We start from the raw sequence: 19431 nt of genomic DNA, 5'->3' as shown, positions 1-19431 counted from the left end.
GATAGAGGTGAAATTAACATGATTTTCCCATTGTTTTTCAGCGCCAACCAGTTTGGGTCCCAGTCGCTCCAGTATCGGCAGACGAGAGTCTCCAATGAAAGACGACAGCGCCTACCTCAACAGCCTACGCAGAAACTACTTTGTGTAGGACACCACAAGGCCATGTTTTCTTACTGATACTGTGTCCAAAGGTCTTGAGTATGTCCTTCATCCACTGTGCAATTCTGAGGCCATGTAGTGAGAAAGTTTCTGTATCAAGCCGGAAGTTGACGTTGCAAAGAAAAGCTACATGTACAGTGTGTGTGGCAACTTTGTATTGTAAGCAATCTTTGTATCATTCCAGAAAGCCATGTCTGATTTCTTCCAGTATTTTACAATCTTAATGACAACAGCATTCCCATTTTTCCTCACATGTACAAATGTATGCCACTTCTCTTGCTTCTCTCAAATAGCACTTGTATATTACATCATTAAAGGGTTTAATGACAGAATTCATATCAAAACAGAATTGACAATTCACTGATTTACTATTACTGAATAACTATCAATTCCGTCCATTTAGAATAGCTAGTTTCTATTTGAGCCGCAAAGTAGTAGTAGGTATTGTAGCCGTCCAGCATATAGAAAATACCTGTGATGTTCCCACAATATAAAAAGCAATAAAACCATTGGTGTTTGGACAAGTTAGTCCAGTTTCCAAGGAAGCATGCTACCCCTCAGTTCTTATGTAAATGATGTAAATAAGGCAAAGTATAACTGCTGAAATGGATTGTGTTTCTTAAGGTCTTGTCAATGAAATTTCAAAAGGAGCCATTAAGATATCTTTAAGACCAAGGTGTAAGTATGTGTGTACACTGTATGTTTTAACTGTGTTGTTCATTGACCAGAGCAGGTTTTGTGTTGCAAAGTACATGTAAACTGTTAAACTTTGTGTCAAGTTGTGTGACAGGTCCTGGAGTAGCCACAAGTTTTTGGTGTATTGACAAGGAGGGAAAGGTGTGTAGTCGTTGTAAAGGAAGGTGCTGAAATTTGTATATTTATATGTTTCTAACATTTGATAAAAGTTAAAAAAAGGTGACTAATATTCTGCTGTCTTTAATCCCACCCAAACTTACACTGAAAGTCCATCTATGTGGTGACTACAAATGTGTATCATGTGCAACATGGATGATAAGCTCACCTTTTTTTCTCCCTTGATACTGGATCCATTGTAACTTTGGAGTGTCAGAGTTTACATTTGACTCTTGTTTTGGACCTATGATATTGACAATCCTTCGCCTTTTACATACTAAATCAACAGCAACGAATAAGCACAAAATGAAGTAGGATTTATGTCATACTTTTTCCAACCATGGATGTGTTACTGTGTCTAAAAGTGTCCAAAAGAACTACAACCAGTTCTGTGTAGACTATGGCATTGTCATTCAGTAGTTACTTCCTGATTTTTTTTAACTGTTCATGTCTTTTTAAGGGATTTCGAAAATCTGTTGTGTGTTATTTTTGTATACAGAATTACTTTAATGCAGTTTTAAGTGTATTTAAGATATGTTGTACTTATTTATCAGTATTGGCATCTCTGGTCTCATTAAAACTTCTTGGCAATTGTATCATGTATGTTTTTTATTGAGTAAGGCCACACTGACTTGATTATATAGATGATATTCAAGCGCACAGTTTTCACAGATTGTGTTCAACACACAGCTCAGAAAGTGCACCCAAATGCCTGAAATCATCATTACAATGTACATGTAGACCAATGAATTTGAAGTTCTACCAATCAGAGGACACGATACGAGTTGACTAATATTTAATAGAAATATGATACATATTCTACGTATGTATTGGTTGCAGTCAATCATCATTCAACAGTGTTATATTTGCGCAGATCTACATGTATACAGTGGAATCTACATCTACATGTCTACTTATGGTATGACTTTTTACGTAAACACTTACTGGTCATTTCATGCCTGTTATTATTGCTCTCTATTCATTGCTTTGTACCAAAGTATTTGGCAATGAGGTATTTCAACTGACTAAAGTACCCCCATAAAGTTACAGTATAAGTTTAAGTTATGTATGCAGTGATTACATTTATATTCAACCATAAAATGGTACATGTATGGTATCAAGAACCTTCAAATTGAAGGGAGTATATGGCAGGGAGTATACTATAAGGTCAATATTGAATTTCAGAAAAAAGGCTGTAGAGGTGGCTGAAAATTTCACAAGGCAATGTGTTTGAAAAAAAAGAATAAAATGTAAAAATTTGAGATGTTAAATAAAATGACTAAACAATACTGTGACAATGAAATTCGAATATCTTTGCCATTGAACATGTACACTACGACCAGTTCACTCGCTCTTTGTTGTAGTGTCACAAAATAATAATAAATTATAGAATACAGTACAAATTGGTGCTTTCAGTATTGTGTGGCCCAAGGGCCAAAAGGTTTGGGAAGGATTTCAACATAATAGTACAGTCATATCATTCCGACTCATATAACCTGACTCTATTTTAAAACATTTCACAAGATACAATATCATCTTCTGTAGAAATCTCTGTACATGTCCATTTTCAGTTTTACCCCGTCCTTCACCCGTTGTAGTGTGCCCTTTTCGGAGGTGAGGACGTTAGCCGCCACCCTGAGTTTGTAGTCGTTCTTCCTGAGGTAGGCGCGGGCATCGCTCTGCAGCTGGTCCAGCTTCTGCGGCCGGTACTCGTCGATGGCCAGGTCCTCCGACATGTAGGGGTTGAAGCGGAAATACGTGCTGGGAGGCAGGAGATCATGGAGGACCATGTGGATATCTGCAAATAAATTTACATGTTGTTAAAAATGCAAGTACATCAACAGAACTGTCAACACTCCAGAAATTAACTGAAGTGCAAACTACATGCACAGTAGGTACAGAATGAATAGATGAGTCGGAAATTTGTATTCACGAAAAATCCTTATATCGTCAATCTTTACGTTAAGCCTTTGTGTCACCAACAAAGGCCACACAAAACAAAGCCCCACCCAAAACAAAAATGTTGACATCCGCAAATAGTTGGATAACAAATTTCATTCAGTATATATAATACTCAGAGGAAGGTGACAGACAGTCACAGAAATGTTGACTAGGTTGCATATGTTACATAGTCAAGGTAAGATGTTACGGAGTCAAAAATAACTTTATCATCCAAACTGCTGCTGACCTTCTGTGTTGGTGGCGCTCTCCACCACCTTGGTGAGTTTGGTCCTGAGGTTGAGACTGGAGGAGCTGGTGACGTTGTCTGGTTCGTACCGTCCCATCCCGACAGAGATCACACACTGCAGGGGCGTGTCAGGCCACAGCAGCTTACTCTCATGGACAGCCACCGCACAGGGGTTGTTCACTAACACTCCTCCATCCTATGGACATGGGGAAAATATGGCAATTATTAATATATACACTGCAAAGGGGTTGTTCACTAGCACACCTCCATCCAGGGGACAATTGGGGGGGGGAACATGACAATTAATATACATTGCACAGAGGTTGTTCAGTAACACCCCTCCATCCTGTGGGAAATATGACAATAATAATACACATGACATAGCACAGAGGCTGTTCACTAGCATTTCTCCACCCTGACTTGATCATGATGGAAATAATGATTTTTGAAAGTACAATGTAGCAAGTCATAGACATTTTAGCATTTATTCATACTTTTAGCATGGATCACAATGATTACCTGGTGAATCCCCTGTCCCAGTTTGAACTCCTCGAAGTACCCCGGTGCAGCAGACGACGCCCTGACAGCCTGCCAGATGCGTGTGCAGCAGTCTCCCTGGTAGTGGGAGGGCGCGCCGGCAGGCAGGTTGTAGTTCCTGAACAGGTACGCTCGCAGGGACGGGTGGTTAGCCAGGGTCGACACCACTGAGATCTGGGTGGGACAGAGGTAACCATGGTGATAAATCATTCTGCCATACAGTTACAAGAGAGAAAATTTAATGCATCAACAGCATAGAGGCAGTACCTGATCATGGTTTTCTAATTTCTACCAAGAATAGAGGAGGATAATAATTATGAATTTGCATACAAACCCATACTAGTGACTACTTTTGCATCAGGACCACTTTGCCATATTGCCACTTTTTGAATACCATCACCTAGGTGCATGTATGGGTTAGGAGTAGGACATACGTAACAATGGCGATAAATGGACTGAAATGGAGACAAAGCTGTTACAGTAGTCATATCACTAAAAAGAATCAAGAACACTACACAACCTTTGCAGGTAATTTTCCAACATAAGTGTCTTTATTAGATAGAAACAAAGCCATAACAAACTAAAAGTGTGATATTAGTTAAGAGTCTTAAAATTCCATGACATGTATTAACAACTATGTGCGTCTTTCACATTTATACATGTAAATAATAGTTAAATACACAAGCAAACTAATTAAACACTTTCCTTTTACAGTCCAGGAAAACAACTGGAAAAATATAAATGAATGGATTAACATTTTCTATTATGTCACACACTCTTATTGTCCACATTATGCATGTCTAAAACCTTCTAACAATTACAGTCAACATATCTTACATTCTGTCTGTATATGACAATTTCTTAACTGTAACACATGGGTTAATGTTACTACTTTGATTATAATTTGTAAAAGTCTATAATTGCATAATTTATACAATAACAAAGGTAATGATGATGATGATGACTGGTTTATTTGCAACCTCTACACAAACAACTTTTGCATTTAACTGGACTAAGTAATACAATGTTAATAATGACCATATAACATGCCTGTATTCTTAAATCATTACAACATACAAACCAAACCATTAATTACAGACAATGCCTTATTTTGTACAACAAAGCACAAAACTATTTTGGAATAATATTGCTCAAAGTTTCACACCACAAAAGGACGAAGTACATACATGTACATGTATATAGTACTCATTCTTGCTATATGACAGTAGATTACTTTCTTTTCTTCATGTTTATTTGTTGATGCATCATTTATATGTTTAAATGTTGTAATTGTTGCTGGTTATAGAGAACCTTAACAGTGATAACCATCCTTTATCTGGTCTGTGTAAATTCCATCTAGTCTTGGGTCTTAAAGGTTCTGACCAGTTTCTCTATAATAAGGTTATATGAGTTTTGACTTTATACAAGAATGGCTGTTTTATTTTTCTGCCAATGACTTGAGGACCTTGTTTAATTCGAAAAAAAAGATGTAGTCTTTAGAGTGGCTGATTAGGTTTTTTCTTCAGAGATTGGTAGTAACGTGGTGTGTCATGGGCACCAGTTGCCCCACCATTGTTCCTGTTACTGGGAGGGGGGAGTGGGGGAAGCTCATCACTGGGAGCTCTGTTTCTGTTGGGTCCAAGGGACTGATATTCAGCAATTTGCTGTGTCTGACATGCATCGTTAGTCTCCGTGTTACTTGGTGACAGTGCAATATCTGCGTACTCAACTTCTACATGTTCTGAGCTTCTGGCCTGGTCCCCACCCTGCCCTGTCTGGTCTTGCCCACCAATTGTGACCTTAGCTGAGGCATTACTGTAAACAACTGGAGGGGTTGAAGGGGAGGGTGAACTCTGGGTTTTCCTCTTGTGCCATATTGTATGAATGATGATAACAACAAGAACAGTACCTGCTACTGAGGCACACACAGAGCCAATGAGAACAGCTAGGGAGAAGCTGGGAGCAGATTGAGGTTGTTTTGAAAGCACAATATAAGGAGGGGAAGTTACTGGTGCAACTGTACTAGTTGTGTTTTCCTTAAGGTCGACATCTACAACCAGTGTGGCAAATATTGAGCCAAAAGGACTTGCAGCAATACAAACGTAAAGACCAGCATCTGCTGCAGTAACATTGGTTATGTTAATGGAACCATTCACTCCCACAGTCACCCTCCCACTGGACTCCACAGTTGCTATCTGTCCAAACGGGAGAATGACTGTGATACTTGGTGTGGGGATTCCTGAAGCTTCACAGACCAAATGTAGTGTCTCTCCCTTGGCCAATGTGTTATTGTGAACCATGTCAAACCTCGCTATTGTTGGCTCTTCACAGATCAGATCTTCAGGACTGATATCTTTGAGCTGTTGTCCTTGGAAGTTGCTTGGGCCTTCACATCTGATTTGGTTTTCAAATGGATGGGACCCAGTCATCTTCTGCCTGAAGGGCACCATCCTACAGTCACACTGCCAGGGGTTGTTGTACATGTAAATGCGTAAAAACCACCGGAACTGGAGTGATGACAATTCTGCAAAAATCTCTGCTTTTAGGAATTTAAGTCTATTGTGCTGCAGGTCCAATTCCCACAGTTGTGACGTGAAATTGAAAGTTCCTGCCTGAATATCACTGATCTCATTATTGTCTAAGTAAAGGGTCCTTAAGTTTTCAGGTCCTGTAAACATGTCAGATCTGAGGTTTGTTAAGTTGTTGTTACTCAGGCGCAAGTATCTCAATTGTGGTGTTGAATTGAAAGTTCCAGCTTGAATATCACTGATCTCATTATTGTATAAGTAAAGGGTCTCCAAGTTTCCCAGCCCTGTGAACATGTCAGATCTGAGGTTTGTTAACTTGTTGTTACGCAGGGACAGGGTTCTCAGTTGTGGTGTCGAATTGAAAGTTCCAGCCTGAATATCACTGATCTCATTATTGTATAAGTAAAGGGTCTCCAAGTTTCCCAGCCCTGTGAACATGTCAGATCTGAGGTTTGTTAACTTGTTGTAATACAGGTACAAGTATCTCAACTGTGGTGTTGAATTAAAAGTTCCAGTCGGTATATCACTAATCTCATTACTGTCTAAGTAAAGTGTATTCAAGTTTTCAGGTCCTGTAAACATGTCAGATTTGGGGTTTCTTAACTTGTTACTACTCAGGTACAAGGTTCTCAGTTGTGGAGTTGAATTGAAAGTTCCAGCCTGAATATCACTGATCTCATTATTGTCTAAATAAAGGGTATTCAAGTTTCCCAGCCCTGTGAACATGTAAGATCTGAGGCTTGTTAAGTTGTTGTTATGCAGGAACAAGATTCTCAGTTCTGGAGTTGAATTGAAAGTTCCAGTCGGAATATCACTGATCTCATTATTGTCTGGCTGAAGCCCGGGCCATGGGAAGATGTCATATCTGCCCAGGCTAAGTTCACGCAAGTTTCCCAGCCCTGTGAACATGTCAGATCTGAGGTTTGTTAAGTAGTTGTTATGCAGGTACAAGGTTCTCAATTGTGGTGTTGAATTGAAAGTTCCAACCTGAATATCACTGATCTTATTATTGTATAAGTAAAGGGTCTCCAAGTTTCCCAGCCCTGTGAACATGTCATATCTGAGGTTTGTTAAGTTGTTGTTATGCAGGTACAAGGTTCTCAATTGTGGTGTTGAATTGAAAGTTCCAGCCTGAATATCACTGATCTCATTATTGTCTAAGTAAAGCTTCTCCAAGTTTTCAGGTCCTATAATCATGTCAGATCTAAGGTTTGTTAACTTGTTGTTACGCAGGGACAAGATTCTCAATTGGGACAGTGGTTTTGAATTGAAAGTTCCAGTGGGAATGTCGCTGATCTCATTATTGCCTAGGTAAAGGGTCTCCAAGTTTTCAGGTCCTGTAAACATGTCAGAATTGAGATTTTTTAACTTGTTGCTACGCAGGGACAAGGTTGTCAATAGTGGTGTTGAACTGAAAGTTCCAGCCTGAATGTCAGTGATCTCATTACTGTCTAAGTAAAGGGTATCCAAGTTTTCAGGTCCTGTAAACATGTCAGATTTGGTTTTTTTTAATTTGTTGTAACCCAGGTACAAGGTTCTCAATTGGGACAGTGGTTTTGAATTGAAAGTTCCAGAAGGAATGTCACTGATGTCATTATTGTTTAGGTAAAGGGTTTCCAAGTTTTCAGGTCCTGTGAACATGTCAGACCTGAGGTTTGCTAACTTGTTGTTACGCAGGGACAAGCTTCTCAATTGTGGTGCTGAATTGAAAGTTCCAGTCGGAATATCACTGATGTCATTACTGTCTAAGTAAAGTTGCTCTATGTTTCCCAACCCTGTAAACATGTCAGCAGTGAGGTTTGACAAGTGGTTGTAACCAAGATCCAATTTGATCAAATTAGGCAAGCTATAGAATGCCTGACTGTTGATTGTGGCAATATCATTCGACCCTAGATCTAGCTCTCTCAAGCTCCCATACCGTGAGAAATCAGACTGACTGACTGCTGTGATTCTATTATGACCTAAATCAAGTACAACAATGTTTGCTGGCAGGTCCTGAGGAACACTGGTGAGGCCCTCAAGGAAGCAGGAAGCGCGTCTATAAGAAGAAGAACCTGTAAGTCGGCAGCTGTGGGAAGCTTCTGTTGAACTAAGCACCTTCAGGATGATCAGAAGGGATACCAGCATCCCTGGCAGCTCTTCACCCATGCTGTTCTCAGTGCCCTGATACAGGAATAAGGACAAAAATGGTATAACATAAGACCACTATAACTTCTTCTTAGACACAAAATTTTGACTGCCAATATTTTCACAAATAAGAGCTTTTATCATGAGAAAATTCTTATCACTAATCCATACAGCATTGTAGTGTAGTGTGTTCTGATCAATTATGCAAATGACATCCTTATTGGCATAATTTGCATGTGACAATCTTTATCCACTACATGTATAATAGTTACATACAGTACATAATGATGATAAATGTCCTATTTATCAAAAGTAATGTCCTCATCTGCATAATTACAATCTAAAAATTTGATACACTCTTATTTATTGGGTCTTAAGTTAAAATGATCAAAATTACTAAGAAGTTTTTCTTGTTTAAAACAAAGATTTTTAAAAACATATTCCACTCCTAGACTTATGCTGCTATGGTACAGCCCACATCAACCAACCACCAAAGTGAAGAACAGATATGGGGACAACATACAGAGGCTTTAATGCATTGCAGTCATAAAAAGTCAATTGGAATAAGAATTGTACAGTACCTACTAATATTTTAAATTCATTTTATCACTACATGACAATACATTTTCCCATGATATGACATGAGCAACAACTGTGACATAGCTTGTTTATGGGAAAATGTACATTTCCAAAGTGACTCACTAGTCTTTGAGGAAGTAAATTTTGGAAAATAAAAAAAAGGCTTTCTTTCTGATACCCTGCGACAGCTTTTGTTGACAAGAGAAATTGAGGCTGCTTTTGACCACATATTTCAGAAATAAAATAGGTCTTTGCTCTTACTTCCAAGGAGAATTGGTGTTAACATAGACTTCTGCACACTTGAGCATACATGTACATTTGCACTAAGTTTATGCATGGAGGACAGACCCATGTCACAAATAAAAAAAACTTACCCGTAAAGTTTATGCTCCAGAGAAAATCTTCCTTGCCAAGAAGTGATGCAAGATTTTTCTCTGTGCCTGTGGTGTAAGAAGCAGGTACATGTACATATAGCTTTCCTTTATTGTATGTAACACAAAGCTTGAAGTTAATATAAATTGCTAACTTTTGACATATGCCTTGCATTCTTGTTTTTCATTATCTTTTTATGATATGGCGATATGGCTTAGTAGTAGCTACAAATGTATAAAAGTTTTGCAGCCTCATCCCTTGCTACTCCATACCAGTCAGGTCTCCCAGACAAGGAAATGAACAGGTAAAAAATAACTTCTGGTTTCATTTGTTGTATTTCCTGAATATTTTCTGTCATCAGATGTACTATTAGCCATATTTTCTGTCATCAGATGTACTATAAGCCAAGTTGCCACTAAAAAGTGTTAATTTCAAGCAAAAACTTTCAAAATCACAACATACTGTAACAATCCTAAAAGTTGTTGTTTTGCACAGTTCATCTGGAGGATAAGCTTTCTTTACTCTTTACAATACAAGCAGAAGTGTCCCAAACAAGACAAAGACAAACACTTACCCAGAAACAGAGTCCAGAACCCAGAACTTGACAACTTGATCCTATAAACTGAAAATGACTTTTACTTGGAAGCCTGCTCTGCAGTCTTATAAAACAGTCACAGACAGAAGTCACACCTGTGTGAGTGGTACCTGGTGGTGCAAGCCCTGTAACTGCGCAGTTTGTTTTGCTTTGCAAAATACCCGTATGTCTTACACGGGCACAAGCATGACTGTTCTGTCTGGTATGTAGAAAAGAACTGCAGGTCATTGTCATGATGTTGACAGTTGTGGCAGCAGCTCAGAAATAGACACTACTTACCACATCACAGAATGTCATATGAGAGAAGTTGTTAAGAAAATCTCTGGGCTTTTAAACTTTAGATACTGAACTTAACCCCAGACCTTGGCCACTTTTTTCACTGACTTGTTCATTACGCTGCAAGCCACATCTGCTGCCATATGTGACTAGTATAAACAGACATTGTCTTTATGAAGGATAAGAATTAGATCACCTGCTTTTATGAGAATGAGTCTTACTCAATCACTCACTATCCTGGTTTTGATTATTCTGCTGCCGGTTTCCCTGGCCCAAAATCAAACTATTGTAACAATTCATTAGGAATTAAAAAGTAAAGCAGGGCTATCGTGAGAAGTTGCTTGATGTAATATACACATAGCAAGCTGTTGTTGTACGTCTGCATAGGATGGTATGTCCAAGGATGTTGCCTTGATGTACATGTAGTAACATGGAGCTGCATGTCTGCAAAACTTTCCAGTGTGTTGTGTCAATACAGTACTAGTAAGTTTGTGACGCAATTGGTGATGCAGCTAGCTGCTTTACCATATGGATCAAATTTCATGAATCCAGACGGTAAGGGTTCATACCCCAGCTCGGGCATGGTGTTTGGGATTGCATTTGTGATTTCAGATGGTGACATACAATGTAGGGAGAGTTTCAAGCATCAAACATCTATACTTGAAAACAACAACAAACTAAAATTGAAAAGAGAGGTGGCCCCATATGCTTTGCTATTAAATGCAAACTGTTCTGTAGTGAAGCCAAATTACACTATCAGCTATGGAATGAAAAAGCGTGATGTTTCATATCCAGCATCATGCTTCAAGTTCAACCTGCAGCTGCTATACCTTTACCTTTCTTCGTAATTGTCATTTTTTAAGAATATTTTTGCAATATCACTGGTGAAGGAATCGGCTCCTCACATCCAAAACTGTTTCAGTGCTACTGCTGACAAAGTGTTAATGCATGTACTATCAATTCATCTTAAATTCTTAACATAAACACAATTTAGCGTCACTGAAAAAACTACTGAGTATTCTTACCTTAGGGCAGGTTGGATCCCGGACAGTTTCTATCATTAGTCTGTCTCCAACCTCTGTCCTGGAACAAATAGTGGAATACATGCTTACATTGTTTTATGAAAACCTCTCCTTTAAACTCTTGTCATGTACCAAACTTGTCTGACCTTCACCTCCTCAATGAAAAGCAGCTGATGTCTTAACAAAAAAACAAAATGTTTAAACAAACTATGTCCGTTGAACTTGTGTACCCCTTCAGGTTAATTCCCAATTACTCAATGCCAGTGACCAGAGATCTTGTGACAAAACAAACTTTAATGCCCAAACACCTATGAACCTTGTACATGGGCTGGTGCATGTTACATGAAGTCCTGGAAGAAACACCTGTGTAACTCCTACACTAACCTGCATATTACTTAAGCAACCTGCATAATTATGTAGGTGCATGGTATTTTTCACCCTGTGTATAAGTACATGTTTGCATAGTACAAATTGTACATACATGTACATGTATGTAACTAAACTCACTTCAGCATTTTCTCCCAGGCTGCCGTATCGTAGAAGGCGTGTGACAGGAAGAGTTTGCCAACGCCGACGTACGTGCTCCGCTTGAAGATCTCTTCACTGAACCTCCGGTAGAGCTCCTCACACTCATCAAGCGACACCTGGTCAGTGTAAAATAACAGAATGAACTATAAAAGAGTGCAATATTACACACCATTATGATGGATTCAGTATGTCCATACAGTCAGTAAGCACATGTCTGTGCATGTTGAACCATGTTGTGGAATCAGCTATTGACATAATCTTGCATCTTGCAGCACACCATAGTTTTATGAATGTGTGCTACGAGACACTGTTATAAGACAGGGTGCTTCCAGCTAAATGTATGTACAGAGCCTACTTTATAAATCCCAGCAGAGTATTAGTAGGTAGTATGGCCCAAGAACTGTCCCACATCTCCTAACTCCCTCACCTTACACAGGTATACATGTACATGTGAGTACAGGACCTACCTTGTACACCCCCAGCAGTATGGCCAGTATCGCCCCAGAGCTGACCCCGCTGATGTAGTCAAACATCTGGTAGATAGACTTCCCACTCATCTCCTCCAGCTGCCGTAATGTTTCCACTGCAACTACACCCCTGCAGGCAACATATTCATAGTTTATTGAAGTTCTTGTAAGTAAGTTGCAGTTGTAAAATGATGGTGAGTCGTTCTATGTAATGTAGCCAGCTGCCACCGTGCTGTGTGCCTGCGAAGCTGGTGTGTTACACTGAAGGGCAGTTATACCGACTTTACAGATACAGATACAGACCCTACTGGACCTAAAATTCTAAATTTCTGTAGTATCTGTGTCTCTTCTCAAAAAAGACCTATAGGGTGTCAGAAATTTTGTGAACAGTTTGTATTTGTGTGAACAAGTTTCCTAACCTTGTTCCTCCCCCATCGATGGACAGGATCCTGACTCCTCTGCCCTCCACAGGGTCTTCATATCCCAGCAGGCTTAGCGTCTCCCTCACTTCCTCCACAAGGGGCTGGTACGGGTTGTCACGGTAACGCAGCAGCACAGGAATCGCATTCTCCTGTAGTCATGGCGACCAAAGGGGAGAATAGGTTTAAAGGTGGGCTGCACCAACAGTTTGATTCTTCATTAGATTGTTGAATATTTTCACAGATTTTCAGTAACAACCTTGCCTGGGTACCATCCATATTTTCGCTCCGCAATTCGAGCATTGTGGAGCGAAAATCCGGATGGTACCCAGGCTAGTAACAACCAACGGTGTTCAGTACAAACAGGAGAAACCTCCTACCTTGACTGCTACGACCCGTGCCTCGGGAAAACTGATGAGATGTTTGGTGAGTTCCTCCACCCGGAGTAACCGCGCCATGCCCGACCCAGCCTGCCGCGTCGCCCGCACCAGCTGTCGCGTTCTCACGTTCACGCTCGTCTTCGAGATGAAGTCCTTCTTCGCACTGCTCATACTGTCCTGCGGCTTCCTCGTGGACCTTTCCAAAGTTTTCACTGACACTTCATCAACCTTCACCAGCTGTTTGTCCCCCTCCATTTCTTTACTGACTTTTATGAACTCTTCCACAGTGGCAGCTGCACTATAGTGTACAGTCATCATGTCATCCTTGGTAACATCAGTCTTTTCCTTTGCAGCATTCTGTGAACTCTCGTCTGAGTGAGGCTTTGAATACTCTGCTGACTTTCTGTTGACCAGCCTACTTACTCTCACAGCATCCTTTATGTCATTCAGTTTCACATCTGGCAACTTGATGGTTGGCATGTTAATCTGGTCTCTGAGCCCAAGTGCCTTTCTCTGCAAGTCACTTGTAACACTGAGAACGCTATTGGAGGCAGAATCGTACATTTCTTTCACCTTCGTCATTTTCTTACCCTTCACACTACCCGTTTCGTCCGAGGAAGACTTGGCCATGCGCCCGGTGTAGAAAGGCATTTGGTACACTCTGAACAGGTACCTTCCCAAGGCCAGCTTGGTGGACTGCCTTCCACTGTGTAAAGACCTACAAAGGGCTGAACTTCTACTACTTGAATTTGAAGGTAACCCTCTATTTTGTCCATGCGCGCTGATCCTGTTGCCATGACAACAGTAACATGACAGAAAACATGGCGTCCTGCAGTTCCGACTCATAAATGTTACCAGCACTAGAGACATCTTGGCAAGAGAGATGGCAACTAACTGCTAATTTCCTTTTTTGAATTAGTTTGCGTTGTAAGTGTCTTGATGCAACATTCAGGTTACCTGAAAGACAAATACAAATAAACAACCATGAACAACAAATGACGTATTTGTTATAAATAAATAATTGTATGAAAACACAAAGTTAAGACAAATTGTCATAATGATTGCAACAGCAACTCAGCACTTCCACCCGACCAAAAACAGATTTGTTGGGACACATAGAAGCATAATCTACAGTAACGCTTACATGGTAAAAACTACAGGATGTCCCACATGGTAAACACCGGACAACAACAAAAGTGACCTATGACCTGATTAAACTGGATGACGTGACATCACGCCACACGCCACATGAATCATCATGTTCCTCTTCAGTTTCTAAATCAACAATCTGATTCTGATCATAAACTATGACTCTAACATGCCAAAATGTGAAATTCAAGTGTGTTTTCATCTAAATAAACATGTAGAAACCAGGGAAATTCATATTTTGGAACGTTGCTCATTTGTTTTGTGAGATGGACAAACAAAAACAACCGACGAAAACAAAGTAGCAGAGACGAAAACTCCAACTTACCAAGACGATTCAACACAGACCGACATCATGGTAGACCGTTCTGACTGGCCTAAAGTACCCCAGGACAGATCAGTTGAAAGTAAAAGCTTGGTATAAGATTTGGAAGCTTGCAGGAAGCTTGAAAGGGACGAAATCTCGGACTGTTTTGGTTAGGTGGCCTTAGGTGGGGTCGAAGGTAGCGGGTCTATCCCAGTCAAACCGGAAATGGTGCTATGTACGTAGGGAACGAGAGGAGTCACTGAGTGCCCTGGGATGTTGTTTTCGTCTCGTTCATTGGTCAAATGTAGTCATGTGACTTAAAATCCAACATGGCCGCTTCCTGTTGTCAGAATTTGTAACTTTCTGCACGTGTTTTGCTCCAAATTTCGCATTTTCTCCAGACAAGGACAACTCTTCTTCAGGAAAATCATGCTGACTCCAAGATTTGATATCTCTCAAGACCAGAACAACCTTAAGATCGTGATCAAAGCTCCGTGTGCTCGGGTTTCCGACACGGAACTTTACATCGAAGACACCGAGTTCAAGTTTTACTCCAAACCTTACTACCTGAGATTGAACCTCCCCGGCAAAGTGGTCGAAAACGGGCGTGAAAAGGCCACGTACGATGCAGAAACCGGCACGTTTACTGTACTTGTGCCCAAGGAGTGTCCAGGAGAACACTTTGAAGGACTGGATTTACTCACAAAGTTGCTGGCACCTAAAGGAATGAGATCGGCATCTGGAGCAGGTGTGGAGGTTTTAGGAACAGGTACGTGCGCTGTTTAGTACATAAAGTTGGTTGTACTTTGCATTCGTGTTTTTCTTGGTGTTGCAATCTTCCCCTGGCTACCGTGTTAAACGTACCTTTTTAAGCTCCTTGGTTTTACTATGATAACCTCCTTGAACCTCCCAAGTGCCACATACAAGTACTAAAGTAGATTGCATGGTGCAGTTCTAAACAAGTTCTAAGTTTTGCATCTATTATGTATCCACAGGTACAGATGATGCAGAAGAGGAAGAGGAGGAGGAGATTGACTGGCAGGTGGAACAGGTACCATGGTGGGAGAACCAAACACAGTCTGAGATGCAGCCTGGGATGAAATATGGGTTTGCCAACAGAAGAAGTGGAGTCTTCAGTAAGCTACAGGTAAATCTGTTTTATCAATATTGGGTGTGTACAAATATTTCAGTAGACAATGAGTTCTGTTGAAAGTTCTTTCTCATGTATTTTATTTTCCTGTTGTGCATTAGGAGGAGTTACAGGATGTGGTAGATGTGAGAGAACCAGACAGACTGACACATGCAGAGTGTCACGAGGCACGGATGGCAGCAGAGCTGGAACAGTTCGACCCTGATCACTACCTGTAGGTGTTGTATCATTGTGCCTGCATTACTTTAAATTTAAGCTGAGATAGAATTTATACATGTACTGTACAAATAAGAAAATTTTGAATTTTTAGATATTGCATGAATACATACATACATGTAAGGTGCATAGCATACATGTTATGTAAATCCTGTATTTCATTATCTTCAAAAATAGTGTCTTTGTGATCTATATCATGATGACTGAGTTTTTCTCATGTACTTTTTGCAGTGCTGACCTGTATGAGGATGACGCCATCCAAGAACTGCTGAGATACCAGCCACCTTGGGTGCAGGAACTCTACAAACTTAAGACATGTTCAAAAGTATCAGGTTCTGACAGCAGTACAAACCAGCCTGAGGAAGAGGTCTTGGTTTTCAGTGAAGAAGAGAAGGAACAGCTGCTAAGACTGCCCAAGAGGGAGTACCTGCTGGATGGCAAGACATTGCCTGTTGTGTGTTTCAGTCTGGTGGACATTTTGTTTGCCTATGCCTATAACTACAGGACCACAGAAGGGGAGGACAATGTGGAATCTTCCTGGACAATCTGCAAACTCAGTGCAACACTCTCCTGGCTTGAGGTGGGTACTTAGTATTTGGTGGGCTGAGGTAGTGTCGAGTAAAGTACACATCAAAAGATTTCATTGGCACTGAGCAATTTTTACAAACATGTATACATACATTTATTGCAAATCTGGGATAATTGCTATAAACATTCCTGCAACTGTTCTCATCTCTAACTTATCACAAACCATTTCTTTTACTATTCTATGTATATACAAATGTACATGTAGTCAGTATGTTCATAAAGAAATCATGCATAGAAGATCATGATGAAGATATGCAGCATGTTAAGTCACTAACTGATTATGAAGTTGGGAACTATATGTAGGTTTTGCTTCCTACCCTAGAGCTTCTCCAGCCTGCATGAGTCCGTCCTGTCCTCATGCCGTCGTTCCCTCAGCTTCCCTCTGTACCGTAGCTGGGACCTGACCATGGCCGTGTTACAGGACACAAAGGACATCATTGCTGCAGGTCTGACATGTTGTACCATTTGTTTTCATTGGATAGGACAAGTCCTAATTTAACAAAATACCAACTTTTTTCATATGTTTGTGAGTCTATTCACTAAATTTTTTTAAACATCCATGCTTTTTTCTATCCACTTGTTTGTATCCGCGCAGGTAGAAGGCGTGTCCTGCGGTGCCTGCTGCACATCCACAGGCTGCTGTCTGCCGATGAGAACAAGTACATCCTGAATGACCTGTACATCACAGACTACTGTGTGTGGGTGCAGGCTGCTGGTGACAAGGTCTTCTCTTCCATGGCTCAAGCTTTGTCTGATGTAAGTTTTTGGTGCATACAGATACATGTATGTACTTGTCCAAGTTCTGAGTCTATTTCTTAGGGAGAACCCTGAATATATGGCCATAGCAATCATATGAATAAAGTGTAAATAAAAGTATGGAAACTTGATTGCAGATCCACTTGTCTAAAGCCGACATGAAGCTGGAGCTGGAGGAACTGGAGCATGCAGCCAGACTGGTGCAGGAGGAAGAGGACACACAGGTCATTGACACCATGGCAAACCTCAGTCTACAAGAGTCAGAAGCACAGGACAGGTGTGAGACAACAGGTCTGGAGGCACCTGTAGCTGAGATGGTTCAAATATCTCTGACTAGCAAGGTGGACAACAGTACTGAGAAAGTTTCATCAAGTAAGGAGATACTTGATCAGGAAAATCTTTCGTCACAGACTGAAGATGATTCTGATGACACTGACACCAGCAGTGAATCTGATTCCTCCTCAGAGACTGACAGTGATGTTGATGAAGAGGTAACAAAAGGTGACAAGGCGTCCGCTCAGAGACCTCAAGTCCTAGCAACGTCTGAAACCCCACCTGACAAGGAATTGAAGTCTGATCATGGTTGTGGAACTGTAGATGCATCTTCATCATGCAAGAATGGGAAGGAAGACAAAGATCAAGAACACTTGTGGTTAGAAGTCCCAGATGTGAATAACAGGTACAGGATAGTGGAGGAGGAAAGATGCAGTGATACAACTGACAGGAGCCTCCTGTTTAGTCAAGAGACATCAAGTAAAAAGCAGCTTATTACAGAACTTCAGAAAACTTAGTGCAGTTGAATTTGGAAGCATGTAGATGTTAGGTACTAGTATATTTACTATGTACAGTTGTAGATACCCTATTACTATCTGAAAAAAATTCTGTTGACTGGCTAAAGCCTGTTGATGACTTCAATAAAAAACAGTTTTAAATTTTCTAGTACATGTACTTGTTTTTGTGTGTGCAAACGCTCAACATCCACTATCGGTAGTCACAACTGCACAATGCAAGACTATGAGACACATAATAATTGGACCAATCACAATTTATTCCACATAAGAAGCTCAACACTAGCCAATGAGGCAAGACTCACAAAGTTTCATGACAGTATAGCTGTGTTCATAATCAACTACTGCATCATTCATCATAATTTGTACCTCCACCAGATATACATGTAGGAAGCAACATTTCAACTGTGATTGTAGCAAACTTGGGGATAAAGTTCATTATGAACACTTCAAACAAATCCAAATATAATGTACATACAAATTATTACAGCATTAAGACACCTCTACAGTCTCTAGCACAGAAATGTGTTTATATCTTGATAATAATTATAAACAAATTCACAATCTGCAAATTCATGCCTGTTGACTTGTGAAAGCCAGTGGGGAAACATATACAGAAACAAGAGAAATTTAAAATGACTGAAACAAGAAATTTACAGCAACTCACAGAGGTGTGAAATCTTTGATTTCTTGTTTTTACTTGTATGTACTGCTGTAGTACCTTTTACAGGCTTGTTTGTCATTTCTTACATTATGCACAGTCTGGACATTTTCCCTCCGTCTGTCTATTGTCTTACTTCTTGGTGAAATTAATGTAGTTTTCCTGACAGATTCTGAAAGCTTACTTTTTCACCTTCTCTAGTCTGTCCCGTAGCTGTGACATAAGAACATGTTGAATACAACATATACCTTGCAGCACAAAAATATTTTCATAATAGTCCTTTAAATTTGTATGACACAATAAATACTCTGTAATTCTGATTCCCATTAATTGATAATAACAACATTTCTGTTAAACATACTACAGATACATGCTGGAAACTATAATGATCAAATTATCTAAACTCTCAAGGAAATTTTACCACAGCTCCCCACGTCATACCCCAAGCACACTGGCCAACTCTGGCATCCAGGTCAGCAAAAACATACAATATGTAAGTCAAAATATAAAGTAATTTCAAAGTACTTCAACCTGTTTATCATATTCTTACAATGGAAGAACATTTTGGAATATCACATTGCACATTGCTTTCTAACACCTTAAACGATTCTGCAGTCTTCAATGAAGGCAACACATTCTTATCCCAGCTGTATTTCACACCATATGCAATTTTAAAGTGAAGCCAACCTATAATTTTGCAGGGCAAATTCAAGTATATGGCTATGTTTTGAAATTAATACAATGTACCAAGGTAATATTATTTGGTGACATTTCTTTGTGTCCCAGTTTA

General features: G+C 40.0%; 4 protein-coding genes across 7 annotated transcripts in view; 2 read left to right on the top strand and 2 right to left on the bottom strand.

Moving 5' to 3' along the window:
• The window catches only part of LOC109469859 (ankyrin repeat domain-containing protein 26-like), a 40605-nt gene extending 38979 nt beyond the window's left edge, over nt 1–1626 (top strand). For 2 of the 4 annotated variants that reach the window (XM_019768630.1, XM_019768621.1), the window contains one exon: nt 42–1625. In XM_019768630.1, the coding sequence (XP_019624189.1) occupies nt 42–148 (107 nt within the window). In that variant the 3' untranslated portion in view covers nt 149–1625. Of the gene's footprint in view, nt 1–41 lie in introns of all 4 variants that reach the window. The other 2 variants (XM_019768612.1, XM_019768635.1) reach the window with 2 other exon arrangements.
• A 483-nt stretch (nt 1627–2109) lies between these two features.
• On the bottom strand, nt 2110–14698 carry LOC109470301 (calcium-independent phospholipase A2-gamma-like). The gene is made up of 9 exons (XM_019769220.1): nt 14504–14698; nt 13030–13986; nt 12650–12801; nt 12231–12360; nt 11743–11879; nt 11239–11296; nt 3719–3910; nt 3200–3395; nt 2110–2809 (listed from the first exon to the last, which is right to left on the bottom strand). Exons 2-9 carry the CDS (start codon nt 13897–13899, stop codon nt 2544–2546), a joined length of 2001 nt encoding a protein of 666 aa, XP_019624779.1. The 5' UTR covers nt 13900–13986; nt 14504–14698; the 3' UTR covers nt 2110–2543.
• LOC109470026 (slit homolog 2 protein-like) lies at nt 4329–11219 on the bottom strand. Its single transcript, XM_019768806.1, has 3 exons — nt 9917–11219; nt 9345–9410; nt 4329–8427 (listed from the first exon to the last, which is right to left on the bottom strand). The coding sequence occupies exon 3, from the start codon at nt 8410–8412 to the stop codon at nt 5233–5235; it is 3180 nt and encodes a 1059-aa protein (XP_019624365.1). The 5' UTR covers nt 8413–8427; nt 9345–9410; nt 9917–11219; the 3' UTR covers nt 4329–5232.
• A 109-nt stretch (nt 14699–14807) lies between the features above and the next one.
• LOC109470368 (protein SHQ1 homolog) lies at nt 14808–18035 on the top strand. Its single transcript, XM_019769300.1, has 7 exons — nt 14808–15251; nt 15478–15629; nt 15734–15846; nt 16080–16428; nt 16759–16882; nt 17032–17192; nt 17330–18035. Exons 1-7 carry the CDS (start codon nt 14912–14914, stop codon nt 17981–17983), a joined length of 1893 nt encoding a protein of 630 aa, XP_019624859.1. The 5' UTR covers nt 14808–14911; the 3' UTR covers nt 17984–18035.
• The last annotated feature ends 1396 nt before the right edge of the window (nt 18036–19431 follow it).

Source organism: Branchiostoma belcheri, unplaced genomic scaffold (genome assembly GCF_001625305.1).
Source record: "Branchiostoma belcheri isolate BF01 breed outbred unplaced genomic scaffold, Haploidv18h27 scaffold10, whole genome shotgun sequence".
NCBI lineage: Eukaryota > Metazoa > Chordata > Leptocardii > Amphioxiformes > Branchiostomatidae > Branchiostoma > Branchiostoma belcheri.
Note: the sequence above shows the minus strand (reverse complement) of the source record. Positions and strands in the feature narration are given on the sequence as shown.

Bases quoted from the DNA above. Each gene is read 5' to 3' on its own strand.
- LOC109470368 (XM_019769300.1), top strand. From the start codon at position 14,912: ATGCTGACTCCAAGATTTGATATCTCTCAAGACCAGAACAACCTTAAG. The intron at 15,630-15,733 runs GTAAATCTGTTT...GTTGTGCATTAG, and splicing joins GAGTCTTCAGTAAGCTACAG to GAGGAGTTACAGGATGTGGT. The intron at 17,193-17,329 runs GTAAGTTTTTGG...ACTTGATTGCAG, and splicing joins TGGCTCAAGCTTTGTCTGAT to ATCCACTTGTCTAAAGCCGA.
- LOC109470026 (XM_019768806.1), bottom strand. From the start codon at position 8,412: ATGGGTGAAGAGCTGCCAGGGATGCTGGTATCCCTTCTGATCATCCTG.
- LOC109470301 (XM_019769220.1), bottom strand. From the start codon at position 13,899: ATGTCTCTAGTGCTGGTAACATTTATGAGTCGGAACTGCAGGACGCCA. The intron at 3,911-11,238 runs GTAAGAATACTC...TGTCCCACCCAG, and splicing joins GGGATCCAACCTGCCCTAAG to ATCTCAGTGGTGTCGACCCT. The intron at 3,396-3,718 runs GTAATCATTGTG...CCATGTCCATAG, and splicing joins TGGGACAGGGGATTCACCAG to GATGGAGGAGTGTTAGTGAA.